Source organism: Rhododendron vialii, chromosome 7a (genome assembly GCF_030253575.1).
Source record: "Rhododendron vialii isolate Sample 1 chromosome 7a, ASM3025357v1".
Classification (NCBI taxonomy): domain Eukaryota; kingdom Viridiplantae; phylum Streptophyta; class Magnoliopsida; order Ericales; family Ericaceae; genus Rhododendron; species Rhododendron vialii.
Window position 1 is genome coordinate 35,228,136 of NC_080563.1, and position 20,481 is coordinate 35,248,616.

The following is a 20,481-nucleotide window of genomic DNA, read 5'->3' on the forward strand; positions in this document are numbered from 1 at the left end:
CCGTTTACGCACCGGTACGGTACGTACCGGCCGGTACGGAACGGATTTGACAACTTTGGTAGAAACATCATCATTTACTTTTGTTAAGTGTTTGAGAGACAAGAAATGAATTATATTGCTCGGTGGCTAATCTTTTATTTGCAAAAAGTACGATAAGGTAGTGCCACACGACATTCTGAGAGTACTCAGGTCATGTATCGATCAAAAACTTATGGGAAGATGACATAAGAAACCTAGAATTTCGGTCCAGTCTCAAATTGAACCCTAATTTTCTTATTTGATCATCTTAAACCACATACTTATTATGTCATGTGTATATCAATGTCAGCCCTCGGTCAATTTTTTTTGTTAAATGCGTAGACATGTTTGGTTTGGGTCTTGAGAGTGATTTTTGAGGATAATGAGTATTGAGTGGTGAAAGATAAATGGAGAAAATTTATTGAAGATTTTGTCCAAAAATTTTGAGACTCTTGAAATAGAGCAACTACTAAGTCACATACGAATATGTGATGGTGGAGCAGTTGTTATTTTTTTCCACTTTGTGTTGTGTTGCTTTGGCCAATTCCAGTCGGCTTCGGCCCATGCCAGAACTAATAGTACCACCACTAGTAGGGAAATTGGAAAAGAATAAGTAAAGGTTGTTCGGGAGGTGAGAGGAGGGAGGTGGATCAAGCTCATCGCCGACCATTTAAGAGGATTGAGCCGCTTTTAGGACGGTCGGAGGCGGCTAAAGAGAAGCTTGGAGCAAAGGAAGCAGGGAGAAGACAAAGGGAGGGATTAGGTGTGGCGTGTTCTTTTGCTAGCTAGGACACGTGTCATCATTTTAGGTGTGGGACAGAGAAGAGGGACAGAGACATCAGGGGATCCGGAGCCATGACGCCGACATCTGCCAAAGTTAAATTTTTTATTTTTTATTTTATAATTTGTTGATAAACGGGGCAATAGACGGCGTTACGTTGGCGAGCACAAACTTGACGCCGTTTTTGTTTAACATCATGAGTTGGGACTTCTCAATAAACCCTGCCAAGGGTTTTTGCGGCAGGGTTTTTGAGAGTTGCAGAGAACTTCTCTCTCTCTTCCTTCAAGAATTCGTCTCCACAACTGTTTTTCCCCATCGCACTACGTCATACATCACACCGACCGGACTCCTCGTCTCTACGGTAGCTCTCTCTCTCTACGGTAGTTCAGATTAGATAAGCTGAGAAATTAGGGTTTATAATGTAAGGAATGAGACGTATAAACTCTATACATCTGCTTTGTGATTTTTTTATGGTGAGTTGTCAATTATGCTACCGTGATTTAAGCATAGTTATATTATTTTCTGTTTAGTTTTAGTTGCTGTTAAATCCCACATTGAATGCCGAAGCTCATACGTATACAATCTGAAAAGGGGATGTTGGAAATTGACTAGAATTCCTAAATTGACTAGGATTCCTTTTCCTATTCGGTTTAGGTTTATTTAGTGTTTTCCTATAAATAGGGACCTTGGGGGTTCCTAGGGTTATGGTCTTTTGTTCAAGGGCTTAGATATTAGGGTTTTGTTTATGCTCTTAGGGTTCCACCAAGGGTTTGTGTCTCCCTTTTGGGTTCCACCAGAGATTTGTCCCTAGATATCTGTTTGGTGCTTCAAGTAGAGTTACGGGTATAGCCGGCTCTTTGTTTCTCTCCCCGTTTATAGTGAATCCTCTTGCTCTTTTCCCCGTGGAGTACGTTCTTGCTTTGTGCTTGAACGGAACCACGTATATCCTTGTGTTCTTGTTTATCGCTTGTTGATTTATTATATTCTCAATTTCGTGTTCGGCACAACAAATTGGTATCAAAGCCAGGTTTCAATCCGAGGCTTTTGTTTTCGTTGCGTATTGTGCAATTGGTGATCGTTTCAATGGCAACTCGTTTCGAAATTGCGAAGTTCGATGGGCAGAGCACTAGCTTCAGTTTATGGCGTATTAAGATGAAGGCTTTGCTTGTTCAACAAGGATTACACAAGACTTTGTTGGGAAAATTGAAAAAGCCTGCTGATATGCAGGATAGTGTGTTTGAGGATCTCGATGCGAAGGCGCTTAGTTCGATTCAGTTGTGTTTAGCCGATGATGTGCTTCGCGAGGTCGGGGAGGAGGATACTACTGCCGGTATTTGGTTGAAGTTGGAAAGCATCTATATGACGAAGTCTCTTACCAACCGATTGTATTTGAAGCAGCGCCTTTATACGTTTCGTATGAAGGAAGGTACGCCCGTAAAAGACCATCTAGATGAGTTAAATCGAATTATTATGGATTTAAAAAATATTGATGTTGTGATTGATGATGAAGATCAAGCCCTTATTGTGTTATGTTCTTTGCCTGCATCTTATGAGCATTTTGTTACTACCCTACTTTACGGGAGGGATACGATTTCCATGGAGGACGTTAAGTCTAGTTTGTATTCGAAAGAATTGAGAAAAAAAGTATCCGGTGAGGGTGGTGATTTTGATGCTCAGGGTTTGATGGTGCAAGGAAGAACTTTTGAGAGGGATTATGGCAGTAGAGGGGTTTCTGGCTCTCGTTCCACAAATCAGGAAGTAAAGTGTTTTTACTGTAGGAAATATGGTCACATGGTGAGAAATTGTCCTAGGTTGAAAAATAAGGATAATTTTGAAGAGAAGGTTGTTGCTGGTATTGTTGAAGAAGATTCCGACGATTCACTTATGGTTCTTTCTGTGAGTGTCGGTGATGTCTGTTCGAATAACGAATGGATTCTGGACTCCGGATGTTCTTACCACATGTGTCCGAATAAAGATTGGTTCGATACTTATGAATCGGTCAGCTGTGGTACAGTTCTTATGGGGAATAACATGTCCTGTAGAATTGTTGGGATTGGAACAGTTAAAGTCAGAATGCATGATGGGTTTGTGAGGACGTTGTTTGGTGTTCGACATATACCAGATTTGAAGAGGAACCTTATCTCTTTGGGTACTCTTGACTCTTTGGGTTGGAAGCATACCGCTGAAGGTGGAGTCTTAAAGTTTTTGAAGGGTGCTCGTGTTTTGATGAAGGGTCGAAAATCGAATAACCTCTATGTGCTTGATGGTAGTACGATTGTGGGTGCTACATCTTTGGGTTCTTCATCGGTGAATTCGAGTTTGACTCAGTGTTGGGTTTTTAACTCTGTGGTAGAGTCGGTAATTAACTCCGTGTGGAGTTTGAGCAGATCTTCGTGTGTATCCGGGAGGGATGCGTTGGGTGGGAGGTGCCCGTTGGAAGATAGAGGCTCAATTTGGAGGCATGTGCGGCTGGGTTTCCTAAGTTACGTTTACAAGGTCAAGCAGGTGTGCTTGAGCCTTGCTCGTTTATGCCATTAGTGATTGCCCCATGGGGGGCTTTTGGGGGAGATGAGCGATTAAAGGAGAGGATTGCCTATTGTGTTGAATTCGATGGAATTCAAGTCAAGGTGGAGATTTGTTGGAAATTGACTAGAATTCCTAAATTGACTAGGATTCCTTTTCCTATTCGGTTTAGGTTTATTTAGTGTTTTCCTATAAATAGGGACCTTGGGGGTTCCTAGGGTTATGGTCTTTTGTTCAAGGGCTTAGATATTAGGGTTTTGTTTATGCTCTTAGGGTTCCACCAAGGGTTTGTGTCTCCCTTTTGGGTTCCACCAGAGATTTGTCCCTAGATATCTGTTTGGTGCTTCAAGTAGAGTTACGGGTATAGCCGGCTCTTTGTTTCTCTCCCCGTTTATAGTGAATCCTCTTGCTCTTTTCCCCGTGGAGTACGTTCTTGCTTTGTGCTTGAACGGAACCACGTATATCCTTGTGTTCTTGTTTATCGCTTGTTGATTTATTATATTCTCAATTTCGTGTTCGGCACAACAGGGGAGAAAAGGGGAAAACGGGTCAGGTCGCCTTTGGGTATGACTCGATCCATATTTGGCTCGACCCGCTTCAACCCGTACATCACTGTCCGACCCGTCAATATTCAACACACGACCCATTTCAACCCCAAACCTGCCCATTTGCCACCTCTAGTCCTGTTAGAAGACAGAATATCGATAACGCTCCCCATTTTTTCTAGTTCCTTTCATTTGGCTGTGAGAAATTTCCACGGAAGGTATTCATCATTTTGAAGGGTCGGGGTTTTATGACATGGCTACATGAAAAATTTACTTCTTTACTGAATTGGGCAAATTATTTTTTGGAATCTTGGTATACGATTTCGCATACTCATGAGGGCAGTTGTGTTTCAGTTCCATGAAAGGAATGGTTTCTTGTTATGGGGGCATTTTTTTTTGTTGTTTTCATGTCTGAGTCTTTATTCTGGCTGTTTAGTGTTTATGATGCTTGATCAACCCTCCTGTGGTTGACTTCAAATCAGAGGGATCACGACTGAAAGTAGACTTAGAATCTATAATTTGAATTTGGTCCTAATTTCTGAAGTTGATTGTGATTTTATCCCCGAGGTTAAGTTTAGTTTTTTAATAGCAGCATAGATAACGGTTTTATGTACCCAAACACGAGAACTTCAATTGATGTTGATTTTGACTTTATTCGTGCATGTAACACAACAAGGAATGAGATAGCAGGCGAGCATCCTTTGCCCCAAAGAGAGATTGAGTCGAACGGAGTCCCTCTCTTACCACAGTAATTTTTGTTGACAAAATAAACATGATTTCCACATCCCTATGAAAGCCAAAGTGAATATTGAACTGTGGAAAATCACTAGCTTCAGTTATGTAAATACTGTTGAATGGAGCAAATATATACATTAATACATGTTTTATTTTTCAACTTCACATTCAGTCTGAGTCTGTCGCTGTGTACTTGGTATATCTCGTAATTGCTCCATATTTAACTACTTGAAACTGGAAATTGGAGCTACTGTTTGCGTGTTATGTTTTCCAAGATAAGAATGAGTTTTGTCTTTGTGTACTTGTTATAGCTTTGTAAAGTTCCATTTTAACTACTTATTATTGAGGAATAGAATCCACTTACCTGCTCGAAGTTTCCTTGTTATTGTGGCGCTCCTTGTTTTGGAAATGGACAAGGACCTCCCTTGTTGCTACTATTTTCTGGTTTAATACATGATGGGGTGAATTCGGGAAACAACATTTTGATTGAATAAGAAATAAATAAATTAATAGAGTATAGTTTTGTTCTTGCTTGGTTTGTATTGGAAGGCAGTTCCTTGATTTTGTTTAACACTTCCACCATAATTGGTCCGTCCGTTTCAATTGTCATTAGTTAATTATTCTTAGCTATTGTTTCCTTTTGCAAAGTTCTCACCTCTTTATCTGTTACAGGAGAGGAAGGTTGGGGGGAGAGATGCCTTCGAAATCGAAGAAGACTTCAAAAGCGGCGTTGAAGCACTCGTATTTTGACCGGTCTGTATCTCCTCAGAGTTCATCGTCTTCGACACCACTTCCAGAACCTAAAGTTAGTGAAGAAGATTTCTTGTGTTCTCTTGAAGAAGCAAGTGACAAATACCCTTCTCTGATTGGCACATCCTCCTTTATTGGCTGCGTTACTGATGTTGAGATCGAGTCCAAAGGCTGTAAGATATGGCTTTCAGAATCTTCTATGGTTGCTTTCTCCCTTGCTCCTGGTTGCACTGTATCGGTAATTTTCTAGAGCACATGTTCATGTCTTGACGGTAATTTGTTGCATAATCATTTTTGAATTTTGCTTGATGTAAACTTTTTTGCATGTTGGAGTTTGGAGACCCTACTTATGTAGCATTTCTGGACATCTTTGTTGAAATTGTCATGTTGTAACCTTTTTTGCACTTTGGAGTGTGGAGACCATATTTGTGGAGTTGAGTTTTGTTCACCCTCCACTTAAAGGGTGAACATTACCTTCTTTCCTATTGGTTGAAATGGTGTGGATCCCACCACAAAGTAATGTCATGCTTACCAAAAAGTGTATTGCATGGTAAGCATGACATCACTTTGTGGTGGGATCCACATCATTTCAACCAATAGGAAGGAGGGTAATGTTCATCCTCTTTTAAGAAGGGAGAACAAAATTGCACTCTTATTTATGTCCAATTGAGGTTGATGCTATTATTTGCTAATAATTTATATGTGCATTTGACCTTTATTTTTGAGAGTGGTTTGTTAGTTAATAATTGTATCTACATCTACTTCAATAGCCTATTTTGGCATGTGCCTGGCTACTGATATCAGCGAGAAACAATCTAGAGACACGTTAAACTTTATGTGATCAGGATTACTGAAACTTCTTTGCAAATCTAGCTCCACTTCAAAAAAGGTAAGATACATTCAAGATTTGAGCATGTCCTATCATCAACCCTTGGGTGGCTTCACATTAGATGATCAGGTGGATGCACTAGATGATTCAGAAGGTTTTCCGAGCCCACCATTACCTTTTCTAATCATCCAAGGGATTGGAACTGTCCTTTGTCCTTGGGAGCAGCCTTTTGATTGTCACCGCTCCCCATTTTGTATCTGGATGTTAATATTGGATCCTATTACACAAAAAGGTAGAACTGGCAACAAAGTGATGCTGACAGTTATGTCCTATTATTGGCAATCAATAACATAATGTGTACTCGAGATGGAAGCAGCTTTGGTTACGATTTTTTAATGCCTTGTGTAAAATTTCTGCATTCCATCGGGAAGGAAAAGTATTCTCTTTAATTTAAATAAATTGCTTCCAGGCCTAAGGATTGATTTGTCAAGATAATTCCATGTAATGACAACTAGTGTAGAACATGGGTGTGCGTTAATGCAAGTAACTTTTGAGGTTAGATTTGTAATTGTACCTAGTCCAGGCTGTCCAGCGCCCAATACCCCCCACATTGGCTGGACCAAGACTAGTAGCATCCTTAATACTCCTAATGAGGTTATTTAGCTGGTGTTTTCGCTAACCAAGAAGTTATGGACTTCGCTAACCAAAAAGTTATGGACTACTTCTTGACTTCTTATATTCCAAAAATGTCAAGTTGTTTCCACTAACCCATAGTTGTCAAAGGCGCGCCCCTAGGCGCAAGGCGAGGCGAGGCGCACCCCAGCACCTTGCTGACCCCCCCAAGGCGAGGCCACTTGAAAAAGGTGAGCAAAAAGCACAAAAAAGAAACAAGGCAAGAAAAATGCACTTCTTTCAAATCGATCAAACAATCGCGCTTTCTTTCAAAAAAGTGCAAAAAAAAGCGAGTTATTTTTTTCAAAAAAGCGCACATAACACAATTATTTTCAGAAATAAGTATTTTTTCGCATAGGTGTGCCTCTTTTCAAAAAGGCGCGCGCCTCGCCTTGCACCTCTCACCTTAGGCCCAATCGAACTGTGCGCCTCGGTGCGCCTTTCGCCCTTGACAACTATGCACTAACCCATAAGTTGTAGATGATAAATGGGCGGGTCAAAGGGAAAATTAGAGGGGAAAATGGAGAGTAAGAAGTTGTGGGTTAATATGAACAACTTGACAAAAGAACCTAAGTTGTAGTGCAAAATTGTTAGTGGAAACGGGGCCTAGATTGAATTCCACTACGTACGGAGATCTATTTTAATCTTCAATTAAGTTTTTGTTTGTACAACAAACTATGACATGAACTCATCTACTCCCTCCATACCATTTTGATAGTCCCATATTCCATTGGGGGATGTCCCAAAATATACGCCCACTTTCCAAAATCAACTATGGAAACTTGGTAAAATTCCATTATTACCCTTATGTTCAAATTGAAGTACTACTTCCTACATCAATCTATTCACTTTTTGATAGGACGTAATTAGAAAGTTAAATACTTTTTGATGTAATCATTATGCTCCCTTAAAAAGGTGGAATCCCCAAATGGGACTATCAAAATGGGACAGATGGGGTATTTGATAGCATGTTGTAGTATCTTCTTTCTTGTCGTTTTTCTTTTTCTTTGACATTCATATGTCTACTTGCATATGATTATGTTACTTTTCTATGTTCCTAACTTTCTCTCTTTATTCTTATTCATTCTTTGCATGATTTTTATGTTTGATTTTTCTGATTGACATTGGTTTTACACTTTAATGATTCTTGACAGGTGTCCCTTGCATCTTCCAGGAAGAGATTTTCAAAGAGCTTCCCCCTCTGCTCATTAACTGATGAATGTGCAAATCATTTTGGTATTGGTTGCAGTGATAAGATGGTTACAGATGTGGGGAACTACTTTGCTCTAGCTACAGTTTTTCCTTCTTCTAAGGTTTGAACAGATACTATTTAAATGTCTTACCATTGTTACGGTGCCATTTGTCATTAGCTGAATTGACGAAGCAGCTCATGACGTTTAGGGCCTTTAAGCACCCCTTCCACTGCTATAAGGTTTTTTCTTGTAACGACTCTTCTCTCTTTGCAAGACTAATAATCTCTTAGGTTAAATCAGTGAGGTAATCGTTTGAACGACATGATCAACTGGATTTTATTCTTCAACTTGGGTTATAGCACCATGCCACCATTCATGGAGCACCGTGGTTGTGTTGGCAGCATTTATGCGTGATTTGCTAGACTACAAATGCTTTATCTAGCCACGTCTATCTGATTGTTGATAAAGGTTGTATGGACATCCAGGGTTGCTTAAGAAAGAAAGGATGTTTGGAGTTAAAAAAGTTCAAGTAATCTGGTCGAGGAGGTAAATAGCACTCCACACTGGGTTTGGGTCTATTTTCCCGTAGCCAGAATCCTCGTTGATGATATACAGTCTGTCAGTGTGCACATAAAGGCAGATCCTTGCTGCAATGAAAGTTAACATTGGCTTGAAGATTTGTTGAACTGTGTCATTTAGAGAGATTTTTGTAGGGCTCCTATATGTTTTGACCATGCTGGGTAATGTTCAGTTTTTAAGGTGTGAGTATTGAGGGGTGTATAAATAGGCGAGAAAAAATCCCCCTTTTTTGTTTGCGGAAGGTCATCTCGAATTGTTGAAAATGTATATTATGTTAAGCAAAATCGAGGTTTGAGAGCTTTTCATTTTCTCCACCTTAATTGGATCAAGGCCGAAGAGCTTTTTGCCTCTCATTGGTTGGTTTGGTGGGCTTGACAACTCCACCCTGTCATTTGATTTGGTTTGGCAGGCTGTTATTTGTTCTTGTTTGCACTTATATGCTTGTCATGGTTTCATTCGTTAGAGAGAAGGCATGGAACTAGTTTTTCCCATGCTTGAATATGTTTGTGCATAAAGGCTTCAAATAGTCATTCTGATCCTCGAGGAGATGCATCTTTGCATCTCCAAAATGCCGTTCGATTTGATATTGAAGTTGATATTAGGGGTATCCGGGTATGTGCATAAAGATATTCATGCATCAATGGTTTCCGTTTTTGTGTGATACATGTTGGGACACACCATGCTGCTTGTCCAAATTTTCCAGTATTAGTTCTTAACTCAGATCTGTGGCCAACACATCGGCATGTCTGCTACCCAGACATGCTGTTAGACAAATTTGGGTTTGTTTTCTTTGTTAAAAACCTTCTTAAATATTCCTGCTGCCAAACTACAAAATGCGGCACAATTTTTGAGGCTTTTGAACAGAAAAGATTTGCTTCTTTTGGTTTTGTGTTTTGTATTTTCCCAAATTGACTATCTATTGCTTAGGAGTTTTTTTTTTTGAAAGGCTTAGGAGTTTAAAGAAATTAGTTATCTTGCTTTTAGTTGCATAAATCAAGTTGTAGACTCTTGGCAAGTACTATCTTGGATAATGTGATTTTTTTTATCGGAGACTTGTGAGATTTTTCCATTTGTGAAGGTTGTATGATTTAGGTATTGAATTAAATGTTAATGTGGAATGTTTTTTCCCCCTTTTATTTTGCAGGTTTTGAATAATGGGGTGCGGTTGTCTTCAAACCTGTCTTGCACATTGGGTTACCCTGCTTCCGACAGGATCATTTTTGTATATCCGATTCAAGGACAATCAACTATGGGGATTAATGGAAACGTCAAATTGAATGGCCCCTCAACGAAGTGTTTATCGTTATTGAATTGCAATGAATTATATCTGGGATTCGTTTCCGCAAAGAGGGGGTTCACAGATAATGGTAGTACGTTGTCTGGCAGAGATTTTTCTGAACAAAGAACGCGTAGTCGATTGGAAAACAAAGGAAATTCATCCCCTATGACACCAGTTTGCTCTCAGTCAAAACTTAGTTCTCTTGTAACTAGTCAGTCGCCCTTGCCAAGATATGAAGAGTCAGTATCAAGTTCACCCAACTTACATGAGACATCTTTTGATGCATTTAAGATAACAGAAGTATTAGGAGATGACAGTGCCAAAAAACTTCTCCAGTCCTGTGCTGCTATGTGGTTATGTTCCCGTATTTTACTGCACGGAAATTTTGTGCATATTCCGATTCTTTCAAAGATCTGCATTTTTCAGGTCATTGGTGCTCGTGGAATGTCAGTAAATTGTACTAATCAGGATTTGACTGATAAATCTAATTGGGACTTGAGCTGTGATACTCCTGATAATATGCAGCATGTGCAGGATGCTTTTGTTGTAAACCATAAAACAAAGGTACATTTATTTTCAACTTCAGATTCTTCAGTGGAAACTCCACAGAGAAGAGTTTTACCTTGTCTAGAACTCGAATCTGAAGGTAACATAGCTGATGTAGTGGATGATTCGTTGAAATTGGGTGGTCTGGCCAAAGAATATACAGTATTGAAGGATATAATAGATTCATCGGTGAACGACACTTTGTCAAGGTATGTATATAACACCTTTCTACATATATATGTTCTCATTGAAGTTATCATTTCTTCTATTCAAATTGACACGAGTGAAATCCCCAGCCTTCATAGAAGTGACTTTTACATTGCAAGCCTTAGGGTGGTGTTCCCTCAGAAGGTTCTGGTTAGTGGTGCTTTTTTGTTATTCTTTTTTTGCGGGTGGGGATGGGAAGGAGGGGGAGACTTACTGATGCAGCCTCTTGGTGATAATCTATGCTTTCATGTCTTGAGCTCAAAAACTAATTAAAGCGTTGTCAACTAGACTTGCCAACTCAAGTTTGTGGGACAAAGATGTTGAACAAGGTGGATTGGTGAGACAAGAGTAGATTGACTTTCTTAATTTCATGGATTTGTATCTGTGCTTTCCCTTTGGCTAGTAGTATCAAATATCCTGCACTTACTTTCTTGTCACCTAGCGGCTAGCACATAAATTTAAACAGGACAAAGCTTTATATAGTTGTTGGTGTCACTGTTTTAGACTGGGTTTACGACCTACAAAAGGAGTGCTTCTTCATGGCCCACCTGGCACAGGAAAGACTTCTTTGGCTAAGAAATGTGCTTATGATTCTGGTGTCAACCTCTTCACTGTGAATGGACCTGAACTTGTTAGTCAATATTACGGAGAAAGTGAGAAAGCACTGCATGAGGTCTTTGCTTCAGCTAGCCAAGCTACACCTGCAGTGGTTAGATTTCTATGCCTTTCTCTTTCTACGAAAAGGAAATGAACATTATAAAGTACAAAATAGTCCAATTCATAGCACTTTCCACATTCACTTTTATTGTGATTTTCTCTAAGGTCTTTAATGTTTACAATACTATTGAACTTAGGATGTAATGCTAAGGAAAGGGGTGTATCCTTATTGGTTAAATACATTAACTACCCATATGTTGGTGCATACAGGTTCTAGACTGAACCCCCCAAAAGATAAGTTAAATTGAATTCTGTAAAAAGTGGCTGCAGGGGCATATGTCATGTACACTAAATTCATAGAAAACTGGATAAGCACCCTATACAGTTCAACCTCTCTCTCTCTCTCTCTCTCTCTCTCTCTCTCTCTCTCTCTCTCTCTCCACACACACACACATACCAATATGATATAATACGTGAAGGGAGTGTGTGACCTAATTTATTCGACCATAAAAATTGCAACTTGGTTCCTGACTTCATTCTCCCCAAACTTGACCATGCAAAGCACTTGCTTTTCTTTTCTTTTCCTTTACAATTTGATTGCGGATTTTCCAGTTAGTTTTTCACTTTCGCTCATGGAGCTAGGTACAGAAATAATATCGTATTTGTTAGTTGTGATAGTAGATATATGTAAGTAATTTTCTTTTCAATGCATGTGAAGCTTGTGTTTTTGTGGCTGATTTTGTCAAATCCAGATTCCAGAATTTCAAGGTTCTGTTAGAGTTGATTAATGATTTCTGTACATGTTATAAATCTGGCATTTGGCTTTGAAAGATTAACAGGTTTCTGCTGGCAGATATTTATCGATGAGTTGGATGCCATTGCGCCTGCACGAAGGGATGGAGGTGAGGAGCTATCTCAGAGAATGGTTGCAACTTTGTTAAATTTGATGGATGGAATTTGTAGGACTGATGGCCTACTTATCATTGCTGCAACCAACAGGCCTGACAGTGTTGAGCCTGCACTCAGACGGCCGGGTAGACTTGACAGGGAGATTGAAATAGGTGAAACAAAATCCTTCGTTTTTTATGCTCTTAGTTCACGTGATAGTCCACTCTCTATGGTGTGTCTGAGCCTCTGAGGTTCCTAATATAGTCCTAGCTCCTGCCACGTGTAAAGTTTTTTTGCAGTGCTCATGAGAAAGTTTTTCTGAGCTAGATAAACTACAATGCATCCATCCACGCTATAGTTTTTGGAGTTATTTTTCTGCCAATCATTAATGGTTGGGGTTCCTATGAAAACAACCCTTGGAATTCTAAAACATACTATATTACTTATAATTGCTGTTGGGTATTATATAAAGATTTACCTCAACAGTACTTATAATTGCTGTTGGGTATTATGTAAAGATTTACCTCAACAGTCTTAACTCCACTAAATAATGAGGTAGAAGCTATGAAGCACATATACTTTGTTCCCGTTTGTTGTTTTTTTATTTTTGATTATTTATAAAGAACTTATGCTTAATTAAGCGAGTTTCATACGTTTCATATTGATATCAGATATCAGTACTTCTCAGATGCTTGGGAATATGTATCTTTCATTTGGAATTCAAAAAGGGTAGGAAGGGGCTAGATCATGTTGTAATTGTACCATGGCAGACCATAGTAACTGCTTGGGAGCTAGATAGGGTGGGCCTTAAATGGGCCGACAACGATGGATTCCTAGGTGCTCACTCAAGATGGGTAGAGTCATAGCTTAACCCAAATTCCACAATGGGCATAGTGGAAAGAACCAGTGGTTGCAGGGTCAAGGTGTTGAGCATTTGTGCCCCTTGAGGTTACGAATTCAATAGTTGTATTGTCAACATTTGCGGGACTATTATAGGTTTCGTGTGTGATGTATACAGGCTGCTACTTGTCAATTAGAAAATTTGCTCCTTCACTTTTTATCTATTTCTTGATCTAGGACGGTTAAGATGTTTTATTCGAATCTTAAGAGAGATGAACCCTTGGAAGCTGATGCTAAAATAACCACTTCGCCTTCTTATTATGATTTGGTTTGGCTATCAAACAATTTACCGGGGGAAGGAGGGAAAGCAAAAGTAGGTGGGGGAAGGTTGCTTCCTTTGTGGACAATTGATAATGCTTCTTACTTGTTCTGCCAACAGGAGGATGAAAAAGCATTGAACACTTGTTCTCCAAGTGTGGCAATTTTTCACTTGGAAATGCTGTCTTTCTATACCCACCCCTGCCTTGGTTGGATGAAGTAAATTGGCTTGTGGTAGTAGCTTGGATAAACTATTCCACATTATTTTTACAAATTTCGCATGGGCACCTATGGTTTATTATCATTGGAGGAAAGAAACGACAGAATTTCCTGAGGGCTGCATACATCCCCTTACTTTGCATCTGACAATGATGTCAGTGCAAAATCTTTTTATGTTCATATCTGTAAAATTCTCTAGGCTCAATCTTTGCTCCGTAGAAATTGGACTATCCTCCCTCTCATTTTTGAGAAGCACTAGCCCCATTGGTTTCCCTTTTAGGATGTGCTTGTTTTGATTTCTTCATGTATAGGAGTGTATTCCCTTTCGGTGACTTTGTTCTTGCTTTGTTCTATAATGCATCACATTGAGCCACATACCAGAAAAAGAAAAAGATAGACAGGCAACCCGGAGGTACTTTAACAGATATACCCTTTTTTGGTAAATGCCTTGCCCTAGTTAAATTTGGTTTTGTAGCTCAAAAAAAATTTGTTTAGCCTTTTTGGTTACTTTTGCATAAGTGAGCTTTCGAAATGCTATATGGTATATTTGTTCCTCTGAGAAGTACAAAGTTTCATTGTGTAGGTGTGCCATCTCCAAAACAACGACATGACATACTGCTTGCCCATCTTAGTGAGATGGAACACTCTCTTTCAGAGGTGCAAGTTCAACACCTTGCTACAGCTACACATGGCTTCGTGGGTGCTGATCTAGCTGCTCTCTGCAATGAAGCAGCCTTGATCTGTCTTAGAACCCATATTGAATTCATCAAATCCTGTGATGATTCAGATGCCAGCAGGACATCCATTGTGGGAGATGGGTTCTATAATGCTACAACAGAAAGCTCTTATTGTTCTAAAGATACTCTTGATTCTGCATCTTCTTCTATCACACACTTCGTTGGTTTGGCAAAGATACAGAATGCTGTTGAAGGTTTGGAAAATGGAGTTTGTGGTGCAGCGGAGCAGATTCTTAAAGTGACTTTTGAAGATTTTGAAAAGGCTAAAATGAAAGTTAGACCGAGTGCCATGCGGGAGGTATGTTTGACACATCCATACTGTTTAGGAATATGTTTGTATATTAGAGAATCAAGCTTCTATTACATGGAACTGCTGTTAAGTATTCTGGCTTCAAAAGGAAAGCAAATATTTTAGACTCGATTTCAGATATTTTTTGGTGTTCAACTTAGCTTGTCAAAATTGGTTGTTCTCTGCCTTAAAACTGTAATTTCATTTTCCACAAAGCATCTGGCCCTCAAAAATTGCTGAGTTCTGCTTATTTTTTCTAATCCAAGCCACACCAACTTCACATTATTTAGTAATTTGAATGATTGTGCTGGATCAGAGCTCCCCATATGTGTTTTTCACTCCCACAGTTTGCAGCCTTTAGTGTTTTATTCCATCAATGTGTAGTGAGTAATTGAGTGGTGGGTATTGGTAATATTTGGTATGAAATTGTGAATATAGAAAAAAAGTTTTAATAAGTAATCTCTTGGCCTCTTCACTACCAGGTGGTACTGGAGGTCCCAAAGATTAACTGGGAAGATGTTGGTGGCCAGAAGGAGGTTAAGACACAGTTAATGGAAGCTGTAGAATGGCCCCAAAAGCACCAGGATGCTTTCAAGCGTATTGGGACCCGTCCACCGACTGGTGTTTTGCTGTTTGGTCCTCCGGGCTGCAGCAAAACCCTTTTGGCACGTGCAGTGGCTTCTGAAGCTGGGCTGAATTTCCTTGCAGTAAAGGGCCCAGAGCTATTCAGCAAATGGGTTGGTGAGTCTGAAAAGGCTGTTAGGTCCCTGTTTGCAAAGGCAAGGGCAAATGCTCCGTCAATCATATTTTTCGATGAAATAGATGGTCTTGCTGTCATCCGTGGCAAGGAAAGTGACGGGGTTTCAGTTGCGGATAGGGTTATGAGTCAACTTCTTGTTGAATTGGATGGTAAGTAGTCCATTTCAAATGTTAAGCGTCTTTACATTGACATGAGGTTTCATCCTTCAGCATCACTAGAAAATTGGAAGTTCGAAGTTTGTCCTTAATTTTTATTAGCTTTCATATTGGCAGGTGTCATCAGAAAAACTTGATGAAAACAGATTTGAAAAAAAAATTCCTAGGTTTTCTTTTTCCTTGATGTTGGTTTTAGCAAGAATTCTTAGTTTGTTGCGGTGAAGTAACCAAACCAAGCCTTGAGTCCCAATCAATTGGGTTTGGCTACATGAATTCTATATTTTACATTGCCCTTTGTCTAGGGCTATCTGTTCACTTAGATTTAGTAAGCCCGAGTACTTCCGTATCACGGCGTCCAAAGTCAGTTTACATCTTCCTCTTCTCCTAGCCCGACGTTGCACTGCTAGTTTTTTTTTAATAATCTTTGTGATTCTCAGAAATGGTAGGGCAGAAGGAAAGGAAAAGGCGAAAAATGATATGTTCTCCCTACTTCAAATTTTTACAGGAAATGTCAAGTGTCTGGAACATGGAACAACTCTAAAATAAGAATTTCTCCCCCTGCTCTTCATGAATGCACATCCTCCCCATGGGCTTCTGATAGTAATTGAAATTTAGAACAATGGATGAAAAGTATTTTCTTCGCTTATTTGTTCCATGTCTTGTACCAAGTCAGCAAGCCCTACATCCGTTGGTTGTTATCTATGAAACTCTCCTCATTTTTACGTTTTATTTTGTTCGAAAAATAAACACTCTTTCTGGTAAAAAATTTAGGTTTGCAACAAAGAGCTAATGTTACTGTTATTGCTGCTACAAATCGGCCGGATAAGATTGACCCTGCCCTTCTAAGACCAGGTATCACCAGTCTCTCTTTCATTTATTTAAAATCAAGTGCTAAATTTTGAATGACTCTGCATTTATTTGTTTCACAAAGCTGACAAGCCTCCTGATAATCCGGTTGAAAATTTGGTAGGACGCTTTGACAGGGTACTCTATGTGGGGCCACCTAGTGCAAGTGATCGAGAAGACATATTTCGCATCCATTTGCGCAAAATGCCATGTGCACCTGATGTCTGTGTTGAGGAACTTGCTACTCTCTCTGAAGGCAGTACTGGGGCTGATATCTCTTTGATTTGCCGTGAAGCAGCACTCGCAGCTATTGAAGTCTGTCTACTTAATATTGTTATTATGGATTACCTGTTTCTTCTTCTAGATTATTATTATTTTTAATGATAATTGATTGTTTGTTATTTGTATGACATCAGGAGAGCCTTGATGCCGCAAGTATAAGAATGGAACACCTGAAAATGGCAATTAAGCAAGTACAACCATCTGAAATCCAGTCTTATGAGGAATTATCAGTAAAGTTCCAAAGGCTTGTCCACTCTAGTGCCAAAACTGATGGTTTAGAACATCAACCAAGCTCAAGAAGATCAAATTGGAAGTCTCTCTGGTAAGTATTTTGTTTAAATATTGCACCGCTACTCATGCTGTTGATCCCACACTATGGAAAAATTATTGGGTGGTCTTGGTCCTGGGGCGGTGCCAAACTTCTCTAAGGACACTCTAGTGTTATGCAATTAGTTTTTAATTAATGCTGTTCTTGTGAGGTGGTGTCGTGGTTTGGTGAAAGGATGGCTTATTAGTGCTGGTAAAGATGGCATAGTGTTGCTCTAGAACAGCTTCATCTGTTAAAATTTCAATGCATGTGGTGCAGGGAACTGGTGATGGTCTGTGCCAAATGAAAGTTCTTTAATAGTTGCTGACAAACGGTTTGAAGATATCAGAGGAATCAAGATCTCATGCGACAAACCCTCATGTGATGGAAATGAGACCTTACCAAACTAGGGGACGGGTGATGGGACCTACCAAGTTTTCATTTGGCGATCCTCCGACTTCATTTTGTTAGTCTCGATATGTACATCGCCCATGCATAAGATTAAGTCAATCTCAGAATTAGTACGACCCCCTTTGTCGTAAAAGAATTAAACGGTTAAACTCTAATTGTCCATTTCTCTTAAGACAAATGTGAGTCGATCAAAGCCTTTAACAATGTCAGATCAATCTGATTTTCGCTGACGAGCAAAAAAAAATCTGTTTTTCGCTGATTTATTTACACATGGTCTACAAAATAAACATATTGGATCGTCAAATGGAAACATAAACTTGGTTGGTCCCATTTTGCTTTTGCGTCACATAAGAGGTTACAAGACGTTTACCTAAATTGCTTGGTGTTGACAAATAGCTTAGATGTAGCATTTGTTAATATGTTCTGCAGGGTGAGAGGATTGGTGTCAAATGATCAGATTCTCAGGAAACAGGTTATTGGAAGATCTTATCAGAGATTTGTGGAGGTCTTTTGTAGTTTCTTTGCTGACGATGATAGAATGGAGGAGATTTGGAACCTTCCCTATATCTGCCTTTCAGTTGCCCTAAACTTTGAGAAGTCAGGCATAGGCTGAACCTTTTCATTAAGTGCTAGGAAAGTTTCAGAAATAAGAAACGTTAAATTTCAGTGATCTAAAGGTACTCAGTACTCCGTCCTTTACGTGTCCCATAATGGTCATCCACTTGGAAAGTTTTAGGCATATATTACCCTTTACCTTTGTGCATCTCTCTCTTTCTGGCTTACTTTCATTATGCAGTTTTTCCAGGACATTTACCTCTTCTACTAATCCAAGTGGAAATATTCTCTCTATCGGCAATGCAGGCGATGGTGAATTCTGTTGTGCAGTTTTCATGTGGTTCATCACATTTCTGCTGCCAAAATTGGCCCCCAGGCTCCTAATCAACAAGCTGCTACGTACAAATAACATAAACCGAGAAGAAGAAAGATCACATATTTGTGCTTCGAACATTGTGGTTATCGTTGTACTGTTGGCCAGATGGTGGTAGAGAGCTCAGTTTACCAGAAAAGAAATACGGATTCTAGTATGATCAAAATTTCTTCAGAGCCTGTCCTCTTTTTGTATATTATGCTGTTTATGTTTCTCACTTGCTTCCGTAATTAAAAAAAGCGTGTACCCTAATTTTGAATTATTTTAATCATGTGGTTACGGATGCCCTAGTAACTTGGGTTTTAAGAGCAGGATTTTGCATTTTCCGACTCTAGAGCCATTTATAGAGCTCGACGGGCGCATCAGCTACCCCAGCTTTGTGAAAAAGGGGAATGAGTCAATAATGAAATTAACATGAAAGAAGTTATGCTCACGGCCCAATCGAGAGCAACCAAAACAACTGTTATGGTCGGATCTCTGTTAGGAAACTTAAATCGAGTACAAAATTCTAGCACAGAAAATGTTCCAGATTTGATGTCACTGTCTGCTTTCGCAACAACTTTCAGAGCTCTCGACAAACCAAAGAGAGTATTTTACTCAGAGAATGGTTGGAGTTATTATGACCAGGCTCACCAGAGAACTGGGAGGTTTTTCCAGGAAGGAGAACTGGAGATGTATTAACAAAACCTAACACAAAGGACCAAAGTGTCCTAGTAGAAACAAAATACAGAAATAAAAGCCAGGAATTAAAAAAATATTCGTCCTAGTATTGGAACCCATCGATCCGTTCGTGGAGGTGGGATGAGAAACTGTCATCTGCATCACATTGGAGCTAATTTTCTGATGCAGTCATCGTTGCAAAAATACGTTCGCCTTTGCTGCTGAAAACCCTAAAAATCGTCGCCTGAAAACCCTAAAAATCGTCGCCACGGCTGATCTAATTCAAGAGTCGAATGGAAAGTGCAAAAAAGTAAAAAAAAAAAAAAGAAAAGGAAAAAAAAGGAAAAGAAAAGGAAAGTGCATAAATCATTTTCAAAAACTAGTCAGTGGTCCTATAGCATCGGCCTAACATTCCCACGACTCACTCACTTTCACGAGTTACAAGTGGACTCCAAATGGATGGAGGAGGGTGGGTTTGGGCAGTGAGGTCAATGGACCTACATAGTAATTGAAAAGATCTGTGATAAGTAGGTCTTTACTTTTTATTGATATTTCACAGATCAAACTTCACGTGTTTCAATAATGACAAGAACGTCCATTTTGTAGAGATCATTGAGATATGAATTACTACTATGTCAAAAGTAATATTGATAGGATAGCAATCAATATGGTTGCGGAACACATTTGTTTAGAAATATAAACACATTAGTACACTGGATTAATTAGAACACAAGCGTCCTACTGGACCTACCCATGCTATGCACGGGAGCAAGTAGAGAATTATTTTATGTTTAATGTAACAATGTTATTTATAGGTATGGGCAAAGTCTTGTTATGTTATTTATCCCTCACTATTTATAGGTAGGGTAAAGTCTTGTTAGATATAAAATTTTTAATGAGAAAATGTTCGAGCATGAAAGGAAGTTTGAAAGCTTTTTTTTTTAACTTGTGGTATTTTGAAAAGTCTAGGGAAAAAAAGAAAAAAAAAATTTATTAAGAAAATGCCACATTGGAGAGAGAATTAAGAGGAGAGCTTGATTTTATTTTTGGAAACTACATTTGCTTAGTATATAGTATAGATATGACTTATTCATCTGACGATAAATGTATTGTGATCACGTGTCTATTGACATTCGATTAATGTAATTTTTGGCACAATTGATGTTCCTAGAATCCTAAAGAACTCTAAAAATAACCATATCAGATTATCAAAATGAGTTGTAAAAGAAACAACAGTGTTGCAATGTGCAACAACCAAGTGGTTGGTTCAATGTGTCAAGTACTTGTAGTACCTCGCTCAATGCATGGGGTTCAAGTCGCCATAGCCGCTTAATGTGACAAAACATACTATTTCGTGACTATAAAATATGATCACAGACTCACAGTTCAGTTTAGGCCTCGACATAGTTGCGGTAGGGTTCCTCTGTAAAGTTGACATTCCCAAAAAAATGTCACAACGGGCCACATCAGATGGCCCGGTGCACTGCAAATGTTGCTCTTTAATCATTCTCTCTGTGCATGGTCCTT

At 39.2% G+C, this 20,481-nt stretch overlaps 1 protein-coding gene across 2 annotated transcripts; it reads left to right on the forward strand.

Annotated features, from left to right (window-relative positions):
- The first annotated feature begins 561 nt into the window (after nt 1–561).
- Nucleotides 562–18,605, forward strand: LOC131332465 (calmodulin-interacting protein 111). 2 transcript variants are annotated; one of them, XM_058366722.1, is made up of 12 exons: nt 562–1,160; nt 5,275–5,590; nt 8,008–8,166; nt 9,770–10,659; nt 11,162–11,366; nt 12,168–12,375; nt 14,163–14,614; nt 15,088–15,514; nt 16,292–16,372; nt 16,491–16,681; nt 16,783–16,970; nt 17,235–18,605. In XM_058366722.1, exons 2-12 carry the CDS (start codon nt 5,297–5,299, stop codon nt 17,260–17,262), a joined length of 3,123 nt encoding a protein of 1,040 aa, XP_058222705.1. In that variant the 5' UTR covers nt 562–1,160; nt 5,275–5,296; the 3' UTR covers nt 17,263–18,605. The 2 variants fall into 2 exon arrangements, with proteins under 2 accessions (XP_058222705.1, XP_058222706.1); XM_058366723.1 differs by having other exon boundaries at nt 18,228–18,605.
- Nucleotides 18,606–20,481: the final 1,876 nt, after the last annotated feature.